At 37.9% G+C, this 22442-nt stretch overlaps 1 protein-coding gene across 1 annotated transcript in view; it reads left to right on the top strand.

The window, feature by feature from the left end:
- Positions 1-22238, top strand: part of LOC106662696 — a 147138-nt gene extending 124900 nt beyond the window's left edge. The window contains exon 3 of the mRNA XM_024229533.1: positions 21977-22238. Within this exon, the coding sequence (XP_024085301.1) occupies positions 21977-22238 (262 nt within the window). The remainder of the gene's footprint in view (positions 1-21976) is intronic.
- The last annotated feature ends 204 nt before the right edge of the window (positions 22239-22442 follow it).

The raw sequence follows: 22442 nt of genomic DNA, 5'->3' as shown, positions 1-22442 counted from the left end.
CGTTTCAATCACAACACTAGCCAAATATTGTTCTTTAAAGGTTTCTGATGCTGATATACCAGAAATTACCATTTGCTGATTATCTGCCCCATAAAAATATGTCATTAAACTTTGTGTTGAAGAATATCCTGCAACGATTAGATCCTACGACTCCTAGTACGAAGACTAATAGTTTTTCAATATTTGCACAATTTAAAAGGTTTTTTAGAAAAACCTTTAGAAGTGGCAAAAGCAAATATTTATACTGTTACAAATACCGTTAGCCGTTTCCACCAGAGGTATTTTGAACAGAAGTATTACGCGTTTTGAACTTGTTTTCAACTTAATATCAATTGGGCTTTGGTACTTTAGGGGAAGGAATTGTAAATAGAATGTATCGTTTACGTGAAAAAAAGTTTGAATGTAGAAAACATTATCTGTACACACGTGAATAGAGAGATGGGAAGTTGGTGTCCGAGTGGATCGAGGTCACGGTAGCTCAAATGGTAGAACAGCGGTGTATCAAGCCGAAGATCGTGGGTTCGAATCCCGCTCGTGCCATTGACTTTTTTATCTCAACTAAAAACCTTAATTAATTGTAATATATTAATTGGTCAAGCAGAGCACGAAATTAGTGAATCACGTGAATAGAGTTGACCCTATCACTTCTCGTAATCCACGGTAATTCCAGCTTCTTTACTTTACAATAAATTTCCGGCAGGCCCGGGTGTGGCAGTCCGGGGTTAGAGTTGGTCTTAACCGTTCAGCCCCCGAGGTTGGGCTCCAGGAATCCACCAATGAAATTAGTTCCTAAATCCAGACCCATTCACACTCTCACTCAGTGTTAAATACATTTTTTCCTATTTACATACCATTCACTCACTTAAGGAGTGGAGTACTCGATATTCCTCCAACACACTTTCCTATTATATAAATAACTGTATGAAGGTCTTGGTCGCAGAGAAGCCTTTTTTTGACGTGCACCTCTCCACTGAGAGCATTGCACGTTGTACGCTGGTGTGTTTCCACATGATATATTTCTCGAATGCCCGCGTATATGCTTCACTCCGAGAAAACATGTTCCGCAGTCTCGCCGGCGTCACACGTACACAAGCGTGAATCCTTTCGACGCCAGTGCAGATATCTCGCAAACTCTCCAAGGCAGGTTAACTGCTGGGTAGTGTAGGGGTCGATATCTATGTGCTCCAGTTTCATATTATTGGTTACGCTGGTACTGCACATGTATTTTCGACCTGTCTTATGGATGTTGCCACTGTGCGAGTGGCCAGTCACCAGCTTCACTAGCTGAGTTCACAAGAATCCTTGGTGTCTTGCTCGGAGACGTTTCCCATTTCGCACAGCAGACCTCCGCTGCCAGATCTATGGGAATGTGGCCAGCGTCTATATGCAGGGCTGCGGTAGACTTTGTTCGATACGCTCTAGTGATCTCTAACAGTGCCCAAGTGTGTTTCTAATTGGCAATGTTCAGCGCACGTATCCAGGACGGGGCCGACTCGCATGTCATATAATGACCTGTCTTTATAAGAGGTTACCCGCGCGGGACTGGCAGTAGAGTTACAATCTGATGAAAACATGCTCCGCATTGAATCAGAATCTCGAGTCTGCTGTCATTTTGATGCTCTTATATGTAACTGAGGGTTGGGCTTTTATGGATTTGGCCATTCACCCTAATTATGGCCGGCGATCGCATATTGAATTTCCTTTTAAGAGGATCACCTCGGTCTGTTCAGCTGCAAAGGTGAATTTCATTGATCTTCACCATTCATTCACGATTTTAACTTGTTGCGCTCAGTCGTTCGAGTTCAGCCTTCGTGTCAGCACGGACTACAACGACAAGATCATCAAAATATGCGACTGCAGAGAATCCGACTGTGCCCAAAAGCCCGTCGAAAAGGATACTCAGAACAGATCCCTGGGGGGATTCCTTTCCAAATAACACGTGTGCATGCTTCGTTTCCTTGGTCTAGGAATGCCACTCTGTCGTGAAGGTAGTCCCAAATAATCCAGAGCATCTTTGGGGGTATCTCAGCTGGCACATTTCATTCTTAAAGGAGGGCCATTACATGCAGTCCAACGCTTTCTGGATGCGTGTGTGGTCGAGTATCCTGTTTTAGCGCCTAATTTCCATGGGTGCTAATTCCCTCGTTTTGTTCTCTTCATTCCATTGTATATCATTGTTTCGAGGGTTTTGCGGAGGACAGATAGCAACGAGATCAAGCGATACGACCTAGAAAGCTCGGGTGGGGTCCTGGTTTGACGGGGCAGATGCACGCTATCTTTCATGCAATTGGGAAGTACTCGGACACAAGACAATCGGTATACATCTGTTGAAGAAACTCCCCATTCACTGGTAACGTGTCTAAAGTCGCACTGGCTTCAACTTCGTCTGCTCACAGTCATTTCAACCTCTTTGCCTCCTTCGTACCCATCGAAATTGGTCCTAAAACGGAAAACATTGAACTACGTAGACTTCTGACCGATCTCTGATCGTCATGAAGCCATCGGTTGGTTTACACTATACATACACGCTAATAAATACATTCATTATCAAAACATGCTAGGTCCATAAAACTATCGTTACCATATACTAGAAAACAACCCTGTCTCTTCCTCAAATCGGAACAGAGGATCCAGATAGTCACTACCGTGCCCAAGCACAATTCTCATATCCGGTTATATTCTCTACGCGTATGTATGGAGCTATGGATTTGCACCTTTCATTTCGTTGTACATGGCCAGGAACCTTCTCTGCATACCGAGCACATATTCAGCCTTTGGCCCAAATGTATGTGTCAAGGAGTCAGACCGACATGGCCTATTCTTAATCGTTTGAGGATGAGACTTCTTCTGTCTGGTCGGTCAGTCTGATCCTTATTAGTATGATAATATCATGCATTAGTACTGCTAGGATCTGATATTTCGTTTTTCAGACTTGAGTACTTACTAAATAAGAAAACCAAGCCATATCTCTCCCGGATTAGAAAATACCAAGATGTGCAGTTGTCTCATGGGTGTTTTACCCACAACCCAAATTAGATCGTCACCAAATGTAAATGATGGCTGAAAAGGAATCAGAGAGAAGGAGAAGAAATACGAGTAAATATTTTGCAGTTGCATAATTTTTTTTATACAAAAGGGCTTTCTAATAATGTTATATTTAACAAAGTTTTAAGATTTTAAAGTTTAAAAAATTATGTTGATAGCTGTAAGTAATAGAATGTAGTAGGTAGTAATTATTTGTATATTATATGAAAATACAAAAAATAATTTTGAATATTTTCAGAAGTCATTTAGTACCCAAGATAAAACAACCAATTTTTCACAGGCCGAATTTGTTCCTTTTCGCGCATAATCTCTTGCGCTTTTGAAATTGACACCGTTGAAAAGTGACACACGCGTTTATTTATCTATAACTATCACATTGATGACTGATACCGGAAGACGGGCGAAAGAAAAATTCCCCGTCGTTTCCGTGAACCATGAAAGGATTTGATACAAATCTGCGGCCCAAAGATCTAACAACCAGTTCAGAAGAACTTTAAAAGGGGAAACTTTCAGATTTATGTGAAGTTGAACTTCCTTGCGAGTCGTCGCCAAAAAAGTTTATTAGCAAGTGAATATCCGAGAAATGTCTGAAATCTTTGTTTTTTGCTAATGTTAGTTCAATAAATTGGCGATTTTTTTTTGACTTTTGATGTGTGTCATATTGTTTTGCTTTTTGGGTATACAATGGTAAATTATAAGCATTCAAAGCAGCGACTTAGCTCAAACAATATATCATCATAAAAATAGATTTAACAAGTTAACCGGATTGCTTTTGAAGACTGTTCTGTGACCAAACAGGCGTAAAATGTTAAGTAGAAACGTACGTGCTGAATCTTGACCTACATATATCCCAACTATTTTATACGAGGCATTTGATCGAGGAGAAAGTTCACTTGAGAATACCTCCGGTAGCACTTGTGTAACTCGGGCGAGCAAAACAGTTGACAAACTGTCTCCAGATCGAGATGACAAAAGATCACCTATTAATAATTGAGAGCAGTCATAAATTTTTCCCAGGCTGCTTTAAGTTCACACGTAATGGATTCTATTCAGATCGACTTGATGCTTTGGATTTACTTTCCCTTTTAAACGTGTGTAGTTGAATTCGAGTACACAAACTTTCAAATATCATTTTTTTCCTAAACACGACCATTATAAAAAGCTTTTTTCCCCGTAATATTGTAAGATCATACGAAGTGCAGGATTTTTCTTTTTGTGAAAAGTTCTCGCTCTCCCTTTCTCTCTATGTCTGTCTGTCTGTCTCTCCCCCCTCTCTCTCTGTCTGTATGTCTGTCAGTCTCTCTGTCTGTCTCTCTCTCTATCTCTCTCTCTCTCTTTATATATGTCTCTCTGTCTCTCTCCGTCTGTATGTCTGTCTGTCTCTCTCTCCCTCTCTCTCTGTCTGTCTGTCTGTCTGTCCCTCTCTCTCTGTCTGTATGTCTTTCTGTCTGTCTCTCTGTCTCTCTCTGTCTGTATGTCTGTCTGTCTGTCTCTCTGTCTGTATTTCTGTCTGTCTGTCTCTCTGTCTCTCTGTCTGTCTCTCTCTCTCTCTCTNTTCTCTCTGTTTCGCTTTTGCGCCTATCCTCTTTTTATTCTCTCTGTTTCGCTTTTGCGCCTATCCTCTTTTTATTCTCTCTGTTTCGCTTTTGCGCCTATCCTCTTTTTATTCTCTCTGTTTCGCTTTTGCGCCTATCCTCTTTTTATTCTCTCTGTTTCGCTTTTGCGCCTATCCTCTTTTTATTCTCTCTGTTTCGCTTTTGCGCCTATCCTCTTTTTATTCTCTCTGTTTCGCTTTTGCGCCTATCCTCTTTTTATTCTCTCTGTTTCGCTTTTGCGCCTATCCTCTTTTTATTCTCTCTGTTTCGCTTTTGCGCCTATCCTCTTTTTATTCTCTCTGTTTCGCTTTTGCGCCTATCCTCTTTTTATTCTCTCTGTTTCGCTTTTGCGCCTATCCTCTATCTACCTGTACCTTCTAAATCGCAAGCAGAATTCTTTCTCCGATATAGAACATTCCTTATCCAATCAGTGACAGGTGTTATAAAGCAGGCACATATCCCACTTTCTACTTAATATTTCAACTTGAAATAATTCTGTTAAAATATGATATCAGAAAATTGCATCTTCTGATTTTGATCTCTTATTGAAAACAGTTTAAATGATTCTTGATCATATTTTATAGCAAAATAAAATTGGTTAAAAAACGTACGTTAACGTTCTCCTTGTAATGGTATTTCCAGGCAATTAAAAATTCTTCACTATTTATGATTTTACCAATTAAACAAAAGAGGATTTCGCCTTTCGTATAAAGGATATCTTTCTGACTCGAGCTGTTTCTCGTAATCGAAACGTTTCCATATAAAGTTTTCTCATCGAAAAGTCGGTCGAGTTGGTATTGAGTGCAGCGAGTGCATTAGTGAATGGAATCGAGACGAGTTTTATATTAACTTCCATTTCGCAATGTACACTGTTGAGACGGGGAAAAGAGAGAGAACGTCGGTTGAAACAATATTTCCTTAGATATATCTCAATCGGGTGGAGTTAGCTATCCGGAAACTTGTGGCCGGAAAACTAACGTGATCGCCCGATATATTCGAACGCCGGGGAGAGATAAGCATCCCAGGGATAAAGGGGCTTTATTTCATAGGCTCTCTGAAGTAAACACCCGAAGATCCCATTTGTACTACTTACGGGCCTCGATTCGGCATCCGCGCCGTCCTTTCTCACCTCGGCCGTTTCTGTCGTCTTACGGTGGCCCTGTGTCTGCTATAATATTCTCGCACCACCGCTTTACAGTTCTGAATATGCAAATCAGGGTTCATAAAAGTTTAAAAGGCCCTTATCGCGCCTGGACGCCCACTTTATGTTTGTCCATCCCCTTGGCTTAAAAATTCAAATTTTTTGTACCGCGATCCATATTTTAAGAGATAATACTCTCTTAGGAAATTTTAAATTAAACATTCAACCGAATAATCTTTTAAAAATGATTTAATAACATAAAACATAGCTATTCCCTTTGAGATTTAACGCTAAAACGCAGCGGTTATCTGATCAGAAGGAGGACATCAGTGTTGTGCTACGAAATAATTTATTATTTAATTAAATATTTTTATTTATTTATTTTTTGATGTCTTAAATATTAATTAGGAAACTGATTTCAACAGTCCACCAATACCTACATAAAGAATGATTTACAGAAAGGTTCTAACTAAACATTCTTTAAATATAATTCACTAATTTCGTGGTCCGCTTGACCAGTTAATATAGTACAATTAATTAAGGTTTTTAGTTGAGATAAAAAAGTCAATGGCACGAGCGGGATTCGAACCCACCATCTTCGGGTAGATACGCCGCTGCTCTACCACTTGAGCTATCGTGACCTGGATCCACTCGGACACTAACTTCCCATCTCAACCCCACCTTTTGAGTTTTCCCTCCTTTTTGCCATTTTTCATTTTGAGATGGGAAGTGTCCGATTGGATCGAGGTCACGATAGCTCAAGTGGTAGAACAGCGGCGTATCTAGCCGAAGATCGTGGGTTCGAATCCCGCTCGTGCCATTGACTTTTTATCTCAACTAAAAACCTTAATTAATTGTAATATATTAATTGGTCAAGCGGACCACGAAATTAGTGAATTTATTTAACATTTTCTCATTTCATTTAATTAATTTCTAAAGAACTTATGAATATAAAAATGTACTCACTGAACACATGTTTCTTAAAAGTACACAGTAATTTGAGTGAGCCAGTCGTTGAAGTTGAAAATCCTTCAAAACGCGGATTTTTTTCTGTCTCATATACTCGCCGGGGATGATAATTATATTGTACGTATTTGATGGGATTAATGAAAATTCCAGGGCGACAGCGGAGATCAAACCCACGACCGCGCAGTCTACGAGCCGAGATTTTGACACGCTTATAACAGCGACTTCGCAATACTGCTACTAATTACAAAGCGCTACTGTTCTTAAGTATTCTGTCAAATCACATTTCGATCCACTCGGATACTAACTTCCCATCTCAAATTCAAAAGGTGCGGTTGAGATGGGAAGTTAGTGTCCGAGTGGATCGAGGTCACGATAGCTCAAGTGGTAGAGCAGCAGTGTATCTACGCGAAGATCGTGGGTTCGAATCCCGCTCGTGCCATTGACTTTTTTATCTCAACTAAAACCCTTAATTAATTTTAATTATAATATCGCTTCATCGGGTTCTATGAATCTATATTTCTGAATCTTAAGCTACCTTTCTTTCTCTGCTTCTTTTCATTTCTATCTCGTCGTTTTTTGTCCCCTGTGACTATCCGTTTTGACCACGCTCTTGCTACATTTCAAATACGATTTAGAATTAGACTCTGGTCAATAACAACTTTTTAGTCCAATTTGACATGTAGGATAACCGTTTTTTAAAGGTTTGTATAACTCACAACCTCTTTCTAACAGCAATCCGGATTTCGAGCATTAAAGAGTCATCATCAGAAATTACAAACACGTCATTCAGAGTGAATTGTAGGAGTTTGATTTGAAAGATGTGTTGGTAATTTAACGGTGGAAAACTGGATTATAAACAGTTTGGATTGGAACGATCCTTTACAAAAAGTGAATCGACATAACCCATCTCAATTATTTCTATGTAGGAATGTAGGAGTAGGATAACATCCTGAAGTATTGACGTTTTTTCAAGGGAACCCTACACAGAGTGTCCTTTTTGCCCGTCTGAATTTCTCTTGAACAGATGAACACTGAAAAAAAAGAAAAAATGTTAAATACTTTTTAGTCTAGTTTCAAATTTTACTTTTTTTGTAGGACAATTCTACAGGATACTTGAGGCCCTGTTCAACTTCATAATTTGAATTACGCCCCAATACATCCTGACGCCCGTTTTAAAAAACTTTTACGCTGATAAGAATTGTGCAATCGGATTTTAATCTTACCGGTGCTCAGAGCGATAGAGCCAGGGGAGATGGATTGACAAGCATTTTCTATCCTTTGCCGCAGTTCTTCAACGGAGGTTGCTGGGTTATGATTGGCGTAGACACTGAGACGTTACAAAATAATGTTTTATTGTTGGGTCATGTAATTATTGATTTTACGTTAAGCGCCATGTATTTGATGATGTATTTTGATTAGTTCTTACATGCTATTATTATTATTAATTACTTTTGTAAATGTCATGTTAAATTTAAGTTGGAAGATATCTTTAATGATGTATATATCTTTATTTGCCATTTGGCTCCCCCTGTAATAGCTCTTGCTGAAATACAGTATTATCACTGTATCATATCAGTATCTATCTATCTATCACTGTTTTTTCAATGACCCCACAGAAAATAGTCATGTGGAGTTAAATGTCAATGACCATGAGGTCCTGTCAACCTATCCCGTAAGTGACGATTGAAATAACATCTCACCTACAAAGAATTGTGTTCAGGGCATCCATCAAACTGGGGAATCATTCTTTGACACAGAGGAACATCATCTAATAGAGATTGGTAAAACCTCCCTCAAAAATTGAGGAACTGAGCACCATTTAAATTGTTTTTGTACAAATAAGGCCCAATTAATTTATTTCCGAGAAGTCCACACCAAACGATACTGTGAACCACCTGATGATGACAGGAGATCAAAATTCCCGGAATTTCCTCTGCCCACGTTCGAAAGTTCCAACGGTTTAGTACGCCATTAGAGGTGAACATGGATTCATCTGTCCCATAGAATGTATGGAAGAACGTTTTCTTCAGCCTCCCAAATCGACATTTGTGCAATATGCATCATAATCATACAAGAAGAGAGCTTAAAATTCTAAGTCCGGAGTACATCTCCAATTTTATTTTTTGAAAAATCTATAACCCTTCCAACATTTCGGAGAGAGGAATTCGGATTTTGGCGAACATACAAAAAAACATTCTCGTCGAAATTACGCTGCCGCTTTCTTTCTGCCATAACTTCCTCATTTTTTGATCAATTTAGAATCCGATTGTACCAATGTTTTCAGCACAATAGAATCCTTTAAACTGATGTGTCAGGATGTATAGAGTCGTATTTGAAATTTTGAAGTCGAACCGGGCCTGAGGAACTCCGTATAATTTTTCTCCAAAGAATCTCACAGCACTCAGTACATCCGGCGAAACATTTGATAGCGTCATTGTGTCCAGAGAAAAATTCAGCCTGGCCATCTAAAAAGGACATTTCTGGCTCGTGGGTAAGAGCTAGAGATCCATATATTTAATTATATAATATCATAAATTTGAATGATAAAAATATTTAAATGATATAATATAAATTTGTCATCTCTATGTCACTACCTGATGATGACAAGAGTACGAAATTCTCGCATTTTTCTCTGCCCACGTTGGAAAATTCCAACGGTTTAGTACGCCATTAGAGGTGAACTTGGATTCATCAGCTCATAGGAAGTATGGAAGAACTTTTTCTTTAGCCTCCCAAATCGCCAGGAGAGTTAGACACCTATCATAATCCGCTCTCGAGAATCCTGGACAAATTGAGAGCGATACAGCTTAAAATTGTAAGTCCGGAGTGCATCTGTAGTAACCTAGACCCCTAACGACATTTCGGAGGGAGCAATTCGGCTTTTCATGAACATACAGTAAAATATATAAAATATATCTCCTCGTTGAAATTATGCTGCGGTTTCTTTTTTCCACAACTTTGCATTTTTTAACCAATTTAAAATCCGATTGCATCATTCAGCGTAAAAAATTCTTTAAAATGTGTGTGAAGATAGGGGCGTAGTTGAAATTCTGAAATGGAACAGGGCCTCAAGTACCCTGTATAATTTTTCTGAAAAAAAGGCAAAAATTTGAAACTAGATTAAAAAATATTAAACACGTAATTTTTATTTTTTTGTGGACGTTATTGTTCAAGAGAAATTTAGACGAGCCATTTAAAAAAGACACCCTGAATACAAATAAATTTTAATTATATTTCTTCTTTTCTCTTTCGAATTTTATTTCTTGTCCTCTCTTTGTTTAATTTCCAAGAAAATTAATGATTGAAGGGATTAATATATTTATACATGCGTGTCTTTTCTCTTACAGTACGATATAGTTTAAAATGAAAATAACTTAACTTTTAAATTCACTAGTTTCGTGGTCCGCGGTACAGATTTATATCTTACAATTAATTAAAGTTTTTAGTTGAGATAAAAAAGCCAATGGCACGAGCGGGATTCGAACCCCCGACCTTCGGCTTGATACGTCGCTACCACTTGAGTTATCGTGACTTCGATCCTCTCGGACACCAACTTCCCATCTCAACCCCACCTTTTTTTTAATTTTCCCTCCTTTTTGCCATTTTTCAAATGTCGTGTAATCTATTTGATTATCGGCGAAAAATGACTTCACTAAAGCTCTCCGTGGCCATTTAATTTGTCGCCGAGAATTCAATAGATTAAACGACATTTGAAAAATGGCAAAAAGGTGGGAAAATTCAAAAGGTGGGGGGTTGAGATGGGAAGTTAGTGTCCGTGTGGATCGGTTAGGTACAGCGTACATTCAAAATTGTTTATCTTTATGATATTTTTGTAAAACATTTATTTCCACAGTTTTGTTAGATATTTTTTCAGAAGGTTTTTACTGCAATGGAGCTTCATGATTACTTAATGAACATTAAGTTCATCAGCTTTTTGTAGTTGCATATTGTTTTGTTCATGAACTTATAAAATGAATATATACATAATAATGGTACAAACGATAATTTGTTCCCTTCTGAACTCGTACTTTCGTTTATTCCTATGGCTACTAGACATTCTGTTCTATTGCGTCGACTGTCGTGCGATTCATAAGTATTAAAAGTCCTTTTGTGTCCGTTAGCGCAATAACGCATATCGTGCACAATAACTTTATGACGCATGGAACTAACAACCTATTAATCAACTGTACTCTGCACTGAAATTCAAACTCAAGTACTCGGCACTCGACAATAATGACACATGGCAACTACAAGTTCAACTTCCAGTGCTAAAATCCAGAAATAGCAAATTTTATTACACGACTTATTACACAACATAAAATAAAAATGTGTGGTGATTAGTGACCGTTACTCGATATTTATTTAGAAATCGTGAGATGCGGACTGGTGTGATGTAGGTTTCAGGGAAACATTTTCTTTATCGTGCCAACGTTTCGATCTTTATTGAGCCTGGGATTTACAAACATTGTTTAAATTTAACAAATATATGTAGGATGTGTAAAAAAGTGAATTTATACAATGCAAAAAATATTTTTTATATTCAAAGTATTTCTACTCACGCAAAGTGTTTGTTTTCTGCGTAATTGTGCCCTTCTTGCGTGTCGTGTTGAGAATGCCAGTGAGATATTGCTGTTTTATGTTTATGTACGTTGGATTTTGAAGGTAGGGAAGGAAGTCGGTTTAGAAAGACATTTTTGTATAAGGCGTCCGCTTCTTTGAGATGAAAAGAGCCGACGAAGGGAAAAAATTTGTTGGTAATGGTTCGGCCAGATTATCCTTTCAGGATTATATAGAAAGGGATAAATAGGAAAAGGAAAGCTAAATTGTTGGGAAATTAGACTATGTGAAAAATATTGGATGTGTGGAATGTAATGTGATGATATCCAACGTATATAAACACAAAATAGCAAAATCTCACTGGCACTCTCGACACGACACTCAAGAATGGCACAATTACACAGAAGACAAACACTTTGAGTGAGGAGAAATACTTTGATTGAATTTATAAAAAAATATATTTTGCATTGTATAAATTCACTTTTCCACATCCAAAATGTAATTGTTAAACAATGTTTGTAAGTCTCAGGCCATGAAGATGATCTCAATAAAGATCGAAACGTTGGCATGATAAAGAAAATCTTTTTCTGAAACCTACATCACACCAGACCGCATCTCACAATTTCTAAATCAATAAAATAAAAATAGTATTAGAAATATCTTTAATAGTTTAAGCTGTGTGGCCGAATAGAAAAGACACATATACTCAATTATTATCAGCTGTTTTGTAAAAGCCCGTACTAATTAATAAAATTTCCTCGGGTGATTTATTTTTTACGAGAAAGGTTCGTTCCCGTTCCTACCATATCCGATAATAAACATGTTTACGTAACACCGAAGTTGTAATGTGAAACGCCTTTTAGACTTATAATTAGATAGATGGATAAACATTCTATTTATTACGTGATTAGACCTTAACAAAAAGGCTTAAAGGATCAGTTTTATTTTAAACTGGCCCACTCTCGGATTTTTATTTCCTTAATTACTACTAATCTAATTTTCCGACTCGAAACGTTAAAATTTGCATTTCTCAGCTTGTAGGACTGGCGTGGTCGCTCGACAACGGAACGGATTAAAAGAAGGTTAATTAATTAAAATCCGACCGATAAAGATTTATTAGATACGATTTTCGATGAACAGAGACGGATCGGAAGGGCTCCAGGTCATGATCAATCGCGGCTTTCTCTTGTTTTGTTTAATGAATCGGGCCAATCTTTCGAGAAAAGGTGGTTTTTATCGAATCGTTTGTCCTTATTTTATTTATTTTTTTTTTTTTAACGAAAAACCGTCGAAATAAAGCGGCTTCACGTTGAACTTTTTCGATAAAACGTTTGAACCCTGCTTAACATGATAGCAGGGGTGCTTCTGGATTGTTCATCACACTGAATCTTCTTGATTAAACTTGTTCTCTAGTTGTTCGAACTGACTTAGGGGAAAAGTCTGTAAAACTATTTTGATATTTTTGTTTTCCTAGATAAAAGTATTTATGTTGGAAAAAGACTATACTTGAGTTTTCATATCGTTAAATAACAAACCAAATTAAAAAACATAACATTTTAAATGCAAAAAGAAAATATTGCAATATGATATATATATGCACTAGTTTTCGTGGTCCGCTTGACCAATTAATATCATCCAATAATTAAGGTTTTTAGTTGAGATAAAAAAGTCAGTGTCACGAGCGGGATTCGAACCCACGATCTTCGGTTTGATACGCCGCTGCTCTACCACTTGAACTATCATGACTTCGATCCATTCGGACACTAACTTCCCATCTCAACCTCACCTTTTGAATATTCCCTCCTTTTTGACATTTTTCAAATGTCATGTAATCTAGAAGTGAAAGTCAGTGTCACGAGGTGGTCACGATAGCTCAAGTAGTTCGAATCCCGCTTGTGACACTGACTTTTTATCTCAACGAAGACCTTACATAGAAAGAATAATTAAAATTACCTATGTTCACTACGCAACTACAATGTCAATGAAACTGAATTTAGTTTTACTACTTACTTATACTTTTTATCGCAACTAAAAACCTTAATTAATTGAATAATATATATGTACACAATTACAAGTTTATAAAATCACAGAGAAGACATTACTCTCAAAATTAAAAGTTATTTAATTATAACAATGACTATAAAACCTAACAATACAAATAAACAATTTTCAGGTACATTAATAAATAAAAATGCACTAGGAAACCGTAAAAATAACTATTATATAAATTAATAACACATACATTTTTTAAATATTTTTTTGTTAATATATTTATTACAATCTGTAAACTTATTTATATTATGTAATGAACTGGTTTTACGTATGGTATAGATCATGTGTCGTATGAGGATTTAACAACCATTGTTGTTTTTCCGGCTAATCCTCGTTTTGTAGGTCACGAGGCCATCTACTTTTCCGTCGTCTGGAGGAGTGGTTTCTGATGGATAAGTTGGATTGGTCAAATCGAAGAGAAGAGTTTATTGTGGAGAGTGGAAAATGTTCTGGGTTTTTTCACCGGAGGGATTTGCAGGTCATGGGAAACGTAGTAAGAAGCAATTATCATTGTTCTGAGGACTTTAGAATTGGAAGAACTGTACTTTTTTGGTTGTTGGAAGGACAATTTATTGTTGAGAATGGAAAATGTTTTGGGTTTTTTCACCAGAGGGATTTGCAGGTCATGTGAAACGTAGTAAGAAGCAGTTATCATTGTTCTGAGGACTTTAGGTTGGAAGAACTGTACTTTTTTGGTTGTAGGAAAAAGAGTTTATTGTAGAGAGTGGAAACTGTTTTGGGTTTTTTTGCGGGAGGGATTTGGAGGTCATTAGAAACGTAGTAAGAAGCATTGATTATGGTACTGAGGACTTTATATTAAAAGAACTGTATTGTTTTGAAAGGTTTAGTGGTTTAACGGAACAGTTCTAGTCTATACGCCTAGAATGGTTTTAGGTTATAGTTTGTATTTGTAATTATAGTTTGTAAGTTTGTATTTGTTGAAACGGTAGATGTGCGTGATAGTAGTCTCTAGAGTAGTCCGAAACTTTTTGTTTAATTCCTGTCGATTTAGTCGTGTGGGTTGGTGCCAGGTTAGTCTTGAGAAGAAAGAAAGAAGAAAGGAGAAAAATAACTTTATTCTGGGACTGGTGTCTCCTAAGAATAATTTACATGAACTAAATAAAGGAAGTTCCTTCTATGAAGTTAAAAGTAAAAAAAAAGATAGACATCTTGGCAAAATGTATACCAATAAAAATTACGAGAATATTAAACACAAATAACAAATGTTAACGTGAGGTCTCTGCTCGGAGGGAGAGGAGGTGATTATACAGATGGGATTTAAAGGAGGAAAAGGAGGCAACGTGACGAATAGAAAGGGGAAGGGAGTTCCAGAGTTTAGGGGCTCGGATCAGAAAGGATCTTTCGAAGGTATGGGTTGTATGTTGCGGAAGAATGAGGTCGATTGGGGATGAGCGGGTGTTACGAGTGTGATGTGATGAGTTGAATTGGAGGGATTGGGTGATGTAAGGAGGACGACGGGTGTGGATGGACTGGAAAAGAAAGCAACCTAGGAAATACTGTGCACGGAAGGAAGGGAATAGCCAGGAAAGTTGGGAATACAACCCCGACACCCGGGATCCCCGTGGGGTGCCGTACACAAAACTTATGCAACAATTCATAATATGCTTCAATCACACGTTCTCCCCCTCCGAGAGACCACCGTATGCCAAACAGCTATAATCGAAGAAGGGAAGTATAAGGGAAGATACAAGGAGTTTGCGGGTGGAGAAAGGTAAGAGAAGCCAGGACCGACGAAACAGGCTGAGGGAGGCAATGGAATGGCGGGAAATTTGGGAAATGTGAGAATGCCAGGAAAGGTTTTGGTCAAAGACTACTCCTAGGTTTTTAACCGAAGAGCAGAAGGGGATGGGATGGTTATTTAGCATGAGAGGTGGGATGCTGGGGAGGGAATTGAGGAGTTGCCTGGACCCGATAATTATGGCGGTGGATTTGGACGGATTGAGGACTAGGGAATTTTTATGGGCCCATTCGTTGATGGAGTTTAGGTCTTTTTGGATCTTGAGAGTGGCCGAGTGAAGATCGGAAGGGTGGAAGGATATGTAAATTTGGGAGTCATCGGCATATAGGTGATAGTTATAGGACTGGATGGAGTCGGGCAGATCATTGATATAAATGGTTATGGCCTCGAGGACTTCGGCTGGGGTTATATAGGAGAAATAGAAGTTAGACGAACTGAATGAGGGTCCAGAGGGAGCGGGTATGGAGACAGGCATTGATGAAGAAGAGTTAGGCGAGACAAAGTGAGTGTTTAATTCTTCAGGGGAGACAGGAAAGGAACATGGTGAGTTGGGTGGGCGACATATGCCAATGTTTCGAAGGAGCTTCCATTTTGCTTTAGGTTCAGGAGTGGTGGAGAGTGCCTCTTGGTAATGATGGGCTTTGGCCCGACGGATATCTTGAGTCAAGATAGAACCCAAGGTAGCGGACGGAGTCTGTTTTTTGGTGTTTATTGAGGATATATCCTTTATTGAGGATTCTTGTATGAAGGGTTTTGCTTTAAAAGGTGAATTATACAAGGGTGCTTTTGCTTTCATTAAGCTTTATACGAAAGTAACATTCGGCCATTTACAGACCATGTTCCTCAAAGCAATTGTGGAATCAAAATCAGAGGATAGCACAGCTGTGTCGTCGTCAAAGGACGCAAGGATGATGGAGGGTGAAGTTAGTACATTTGCGGTGTAGAAATGGTATCGGGCCTGAGGGAGTAGACTGATCCTTGGCGTACTCTAATACAAAACATTTTGGATACCTTTTCTAGGATCAACATTTAACGTATCTGAGCGTGTTAAGGCCATGTAGGTTATTCTAGCAAACTTCATTAAACCTACATTAACTTAAATTAAGTAATTAACCTCGAGGCAGTTTTGCAGTCGGTACATTGTCGATCAAGCTGTCAAGTTCTTATATGCATTGATGGGCTAAAACTTGATACGTACTTTAAAAGTTCCTGCTTGCCGGTTAAAGTCCCTTCAAACTCAAGTTGTTGGCAATACTGAAAGTATTAGCAAACTTTTCCAGATAATTTGGTTATTTATCTCAACTGTTGATGAAATTTTCATCCACTTGTCAAATCTTAACCAAAAATGCAATCAGAAGAGAAAATCATTCTTTTCAAAAATTGACTCTTAATAATACGTATTGTTTTTCTCCATCAGCAATTATTATTTAGAGTAATCACACATTTCGTTATTATATAAATATTATAGCTACTTACTGTAAAATAGTTGTTTTCTGAATTGTTTGATAATTACTTAATATAGTAATATTTGTCTTTTCTCATTTGCAAACTCTGGCAGATGGCATTAGCCATTACTTTGTATATTATTCAACTTTTTTGTATATTAAAGGTGTATATTTTTTTTCGGGGGTTCGCAACAGCAGAGGTCATATAAACCCTCAGGATGTTTTTGAAAAAAAGCCCATTTGTAAATATGTCGGGTTCGAATGCAGGGCCGCTGGATTCGAACCCGGGACCTTTACCTTACAGAGATGAGCGCCTTGTCAAAGATTAAACCTTGCGGCCACCGACGCCCCCATTTTTTTAATTATATATTATTGTTATGTGCCTTACTTTATTATTATGTCAATTACACATTTTGCTATATAAATATCATTATTGCTCTTCATATGTATATTATAGTATACGAATGTTACTATTAATATTTTCTCTTATTGAATATTTTTTTTAATGGCAAACTTTGGCAGACGGCATTATCCACGTCATTACTTTCTGTACCTTTCAAAATGTAATTTGTATGTGTTCTCTTTTTAAAATCAAAAGCATTTCAATCAATCAACATAATAAATGTTATAAAATAGAAATAAAATCAAGACCAGTGCACAAGAAAAAGTATAAATTTGATACTAGAAACTTTTACGACTTACGCGGAATCCCCATACTAGACGCAAAGGTACAAATTTAAGTACAAGATTAAGACTGCTAAAAACACTACTTGACAAATGATCCAAACTTACACTAACATGGACATACGAACATGAACTGCGCGGATCCGCTAAGCGTTACAATGTTAACGGCCTACAAACCTTACATCTAAAATTCTTCGAACATGGAAGAGTTAATTCTTTCTTCTATGTATCTAACCATACAATTCATACTAACATAAAAATCCCATTCATATCTGACCTTCCACAATTCCGTTACAAGAAATTTCATTTTCAATTACTCTATCAATCGAACCCATTAATACGCGATTTGCCTTCCTCAGCATAACCCGCCAATCCTTGTCGGAGATTGAAGCGAGTTGGCCACGCATTAACTTAGTTGCCTAAAGGTTAGTACACGATCGTAGACAAAATCGCACGGCTGTCTATAGTCGCCGATTTTATCTGTAGACTGTTGCGGAACAGATCCTAGATCACGCGTCCACAACAGCACAGCTCAGTTAAACTAGTTTTTGAGATAACAAGACAAATAAGGTACCAGCCTGCGGCTTTGCTTCTTGTGCAGTTTTATTTTTTGATAAAAAAGGAAAACTAATCGTTAACATAAATGTACGAGGAACGTTTTAACAGACGGTCCTACATTTGCATTGACTCTTCTGGAAAAATTAAAATAAGAAGATAGTTAATTAAGGTTTTTAGTTGAGATGAAAAAAAGCTAATGGCACGAGCGGGATTCGAACATGGCAAAAGGAGGGAAATCTCATAAGGTGGGGTTGAGATAGGAAGTTGATGTCCGAGAGGATCGAGGTCACGATAGCTCAAGTGGTAGAGCAGCGGCGTATCTAGCCGAAGATCGTGGGTTCGAATCCCGCTCGTGCCATTAGCTTTTTTTCATCTCAACTAAAAACCTTAATTAATTGTCATGTATTAATTGGTCTAGTGGCCCACGAAAGTAGTGAATTAAGAAGATTGTTCTGATTTCAGAAATTTCACCCGGCTAACTTCCACGGATTTTTAAAATTTGCTACTTATGGTTGGAAATAAAATATGCAAGCAAGAAACACGATTCGGAGCAACCATTCCAACCTCCAGACTACGAATTGTTACGCAGCGTGTCACAAGGTTTACTTCCGAGCTGGGAGACCATAGACTTGCGATTTTTGTTTACGGGAAGTTTCAGAACAAGCGATTTGTTCACGATTTGTCTATAGACATGAGTTGCGTTTTTTGAGTTTTTTTTACATGTGAGTTTAGGCTTAACATCGGCAAAGGATAGTTGCCAATGATATGTTGCCACCTCGTTGGTCAACTGACGGCACTGGATAGATGCAGTTCATGCCTGCACATGCCTTGCATTGTACCTTCCCACAATATAATAACAATTTCAATATTTTTTGCATATTTAAAGCGCAGAGTAAATAAATAAGTAAACAGATATTTTTGAAAAACTCGATAAAAAAATTTCTTTTCAAGTTATTTTTCGGACCAACATTTAAATTCTCCCGGGGAGTTTAGGACCGGGAAGTGCTGTTCTCTACTGGACGAGCGAAGAATCCCTTCGTGTGACATCGGTGGTAGAGCATTGGTGAGGTTTTTTTGCCGCCGAACGAAATAGTCGAGCAGAAGGTGAAAACTTTTTGATGCCCGGTCTTCCGTTCCTATGAAGTGCGAACTGTCGAGTGCATTTTTCATTTTATCCGTTGTGCTAGATCCTTATGAGGACTTCAGCGGTGTTGGAGGCGCCCGGTGTCTTGTATTCACTGCTCGAAAAAACCCCGAAAAAAAAAAACGGTGAGGGTTTCCTTTCCTGATTGTCCTATCGTTCCACCTATTCTCCGTCTATACACCCTTTCCGGTTTTAAGTGAAGATCAGGGGCACGACGGGACCCAGCCACCAAAGAGAGGAGTTTAATAAACCTAATTTGTTGTGGAATTTAACCTGCTAAAAAATGAACAGGGATATTGCCAATATAGTAGATAGTACATATTTACTTTCCCTAGCATTTTTATTTTATTTTTATTATAAATTGCATTAAAATTTATTAGAAATTATTATGTTTTTACTGGAGAAAAATTTAATTAAGGGATTTGGAAAAATAAGAAAATAAAAGGTTTTAATTCCATAATTTTGTTTATTGGACACAATAATTTTTTTTAAACAATTAATACCGTGTATAATGTTCTTTGTTAGATAAAACCTCTGTGCACCTGTTAGGCGTACTGTTAAGGTTTTCGCCAATTTCAAAAGGAATTTCACTCCATAGATTTTACAACGCTGCACTCAGGTATGCAGAAGCAGGTCAACTTGCAGGGAATAGTGATCGAAAAGCTTTTTCTGCAACGCATCCCACATGTGCACAATGGGATGAGGTCTGGAGACACAATGGGAGAAGGGGCAGATAGGAAATTGGCAGGTTTTCTGAACAATGATGATCAACTCTGCCTCTATGAGGTTTGCCATTGTCATCCAGAAATCAAAGATCCCTATATAATCCGCAGGTTTGAAAGATGTAATCCTCGATAATTTCTTATACTTAACGGACTACGGTGAGGTTGTCTTCAACAATACGGAATCCAGTTGACCCCCATTCTCGGTAGACTCTTCGGCACCTACTATCTAGAAAATCATTCCAATTGTCTCAATTCAAAATAGATAATCACTGATCATATGTCAAAGATCTCCGATTGTAATGAATTAAAGTAAATTCAGTTGACATTGTAGTTGCATAGTGAACAAAGGTAATTTTAATTATTCTTTCTATGTAAGGTCTTCGTTAAGATAAAAAGTCAGTGTCACAAGCGGGATTCGAACCCACGACCTTCGGCTAGATACCCCGCTACTCTACCACTTGAACTATGGTGACTTCGATCATCGCGGACACCAACTGTCCATCTCAACCTACAACCGTTCGAATTTTCCCTCTTTTGCCTTTTTCAAATGTCGTGTAATCAGGATTGGATTCTCGGCGACTTATGAAGTGGCCACGGGGAGCTGTTTAGTGATACTCTTGTAAGGTCTTGGTTGAGATAAACCCGCACGTGACACTGTCTTTTTTATCTCAACCTTGTATAGAAAGAATAATTAATTGAAATAAGTAACTTGTTCAATTGACCACTAAAACGTAAATAGGTAATTTTAATTTTGTCCCCACGGTTGATAATTTAAGTTGATCATATCTGTTCTTAATTCAAAAATTAAGCTATCCTTTTTTATACTGAAACGTTGATGTAAGCTAGATTATAACGTAACTGTGGAATCTTGCTGCGGATACATTGGCCAATAATCTGTCTCTTTCACTCAACCTGAGCTTCTCCAAAAATGTTACAACGATGCCACTAATAGATTCGACATTCATTCTGTCTAAATCCATGGGGATTTCGAGTTCCCGCGCTCTTTCCAACCAGTCCTTACCCAACCAGTCTTTAAACCTCACACTTTCATGAGTAATCAATTAGCTTGCTTGTTTTGGCAATAAATGTGGAATGATATTTAAACTTAAACTGTCCATTCTCTACACTCCAAAATTTGCGCTGCGTAACATGCCAAGACGTATTAAACCCTAATTTGGCTAGTTTTATTATTTCAATTAATTAATATTTATGAAAGATATTGGTCGAGATAAAAAATGTCAGTGTCACGAGCGGGATTCGAACCCAAGATCTGCGCCTAAATACGCCGCTGTTTTACCACTTGAGCTATCGTGACTTCGATCCACTCGGACACTAACTTCCCATCTCAACCCCACCATTTGAATTTTCATGCTCTCATGGTGGTAGAGCAGCGGCGTATTTAGCCGAAGGTCGTGGGTTCGAATCCCGCTCGTGACACTGACTTTTTTATCTCGACCAATACCTTTCATAAATATCAATTAATTGAAAAATGTTAATTGGTCAATCGGGCCACGAACAGTAATGGATTTATTATTCCAATCAAAAGTATCGTCAAATTTACCTGTGTTGTCAATGAGTCACTGTATGGTCAACTATTATATTAGAGTACGTTTAAACTGTTTCTAAAATTTCATTTTTAAATTTCCGACTTTTCTTTGGTCGTCAATTACGATTATTGTTTTTAAATATCATAATTTTTTTATTTAGCGGTATTAATTTTAAGTTTCCAGTAGTCACAATACATTTCTAACTCTTCAACAAAGGAGGGTCTGCCAGTAATACCACATCAACAGCAAATATATCTAAAAATACTAGGGTCGCTTGTCACTTAGCTCTATTGGACACTGTGCCTTAAATTACTCATTTGTATGAGCATTACTAGTTCTGAGCTTTCTAATTGTCTGACTTTTTATTTTGTTTAAGTTCTTAATTTAATGTTTTAAGTCTTATAGTATACAAATACAAATACCCTTACCTCCAGTACAAAAAGAGTCAGTGGCTCCCATCCCTCCCTGGACATTCCCCAAACCGAAAATTTTATATCCACTTGGAAAATATCGCAAAGCCCTTACACCTTTTCATGTATACCAGCAGGAGTTTTTGAGAATAAAAAACGCACTCCCACAAGCGGCATTTATCTATCTATACAGACGGATCAAGGAGCTTCTAGGGGCGTGGGAGCTGCGTCTATATGTCACCCTAACAAATTTCTTTTCTCTCTACATCATTTCTGTAGTAACTATAGCGCTGAGCAACTAGCAATATGGAAATCTCTAAATTTCATATGTTCCGGTAACAATAGTAGCTACGCGATTTGCTCTGATTCAGAATCGGCCTTACATGCCTTGGAACACCGCTATTCAGATGATCCCAGTGTGCAGGAGGTACCAGCGTCACTGGGGAGCCTCCAACTGCAGAGAAGGAGCGTTTGTTTCGTCTGGGTTCTTGGACATGTAAATATTAAAGGAAACCATTTGGCAGATGAAGCTGTAAAAGAAGCAGCCATGACAGGTCTTCAAATCAGGAACGTTCCAAAGGGTGATATGACTGTAGTTTACAAATAAAAAGTTAAGGGTCAATGGAAACAGGTCTGGACTAATATATCTGAAAACAAATTATGGGAAATAAAGGACTCTGTAGATGCATGGCCTACTTCATTCATAAATAGAAGAAGGGAAGAGGTAGTTCTTTCACGGTTGAGGATTGGACCCTGTAGAGCCACTAATGGGGTGAGAGGCACCTTCAATTTGCGGAATATGCAACCAGAT

Source organism: Cimex lectularius, unplaced genomic scaffold, assembly GCF_000648675.2.
Source record: "Cimex lectularius strain Harlan isolate CLEC.00 unplaced genomic scaffold, Clec_2.1 scaffold402, whole genome shotgun sequence".
NCBI classification, from domain to species: domain Eukaryota; kingdom Metazoa; phylum Arthropoda; class Insecta; order Hemiptera; family Cimicidae; genus Cimex; species Cimex lectularius.
The sequence above is the reverse complement of the archived record's forward strand: the minus strand, read 5'-3'. Positions and strand labels throughout refer to the sequence as shown.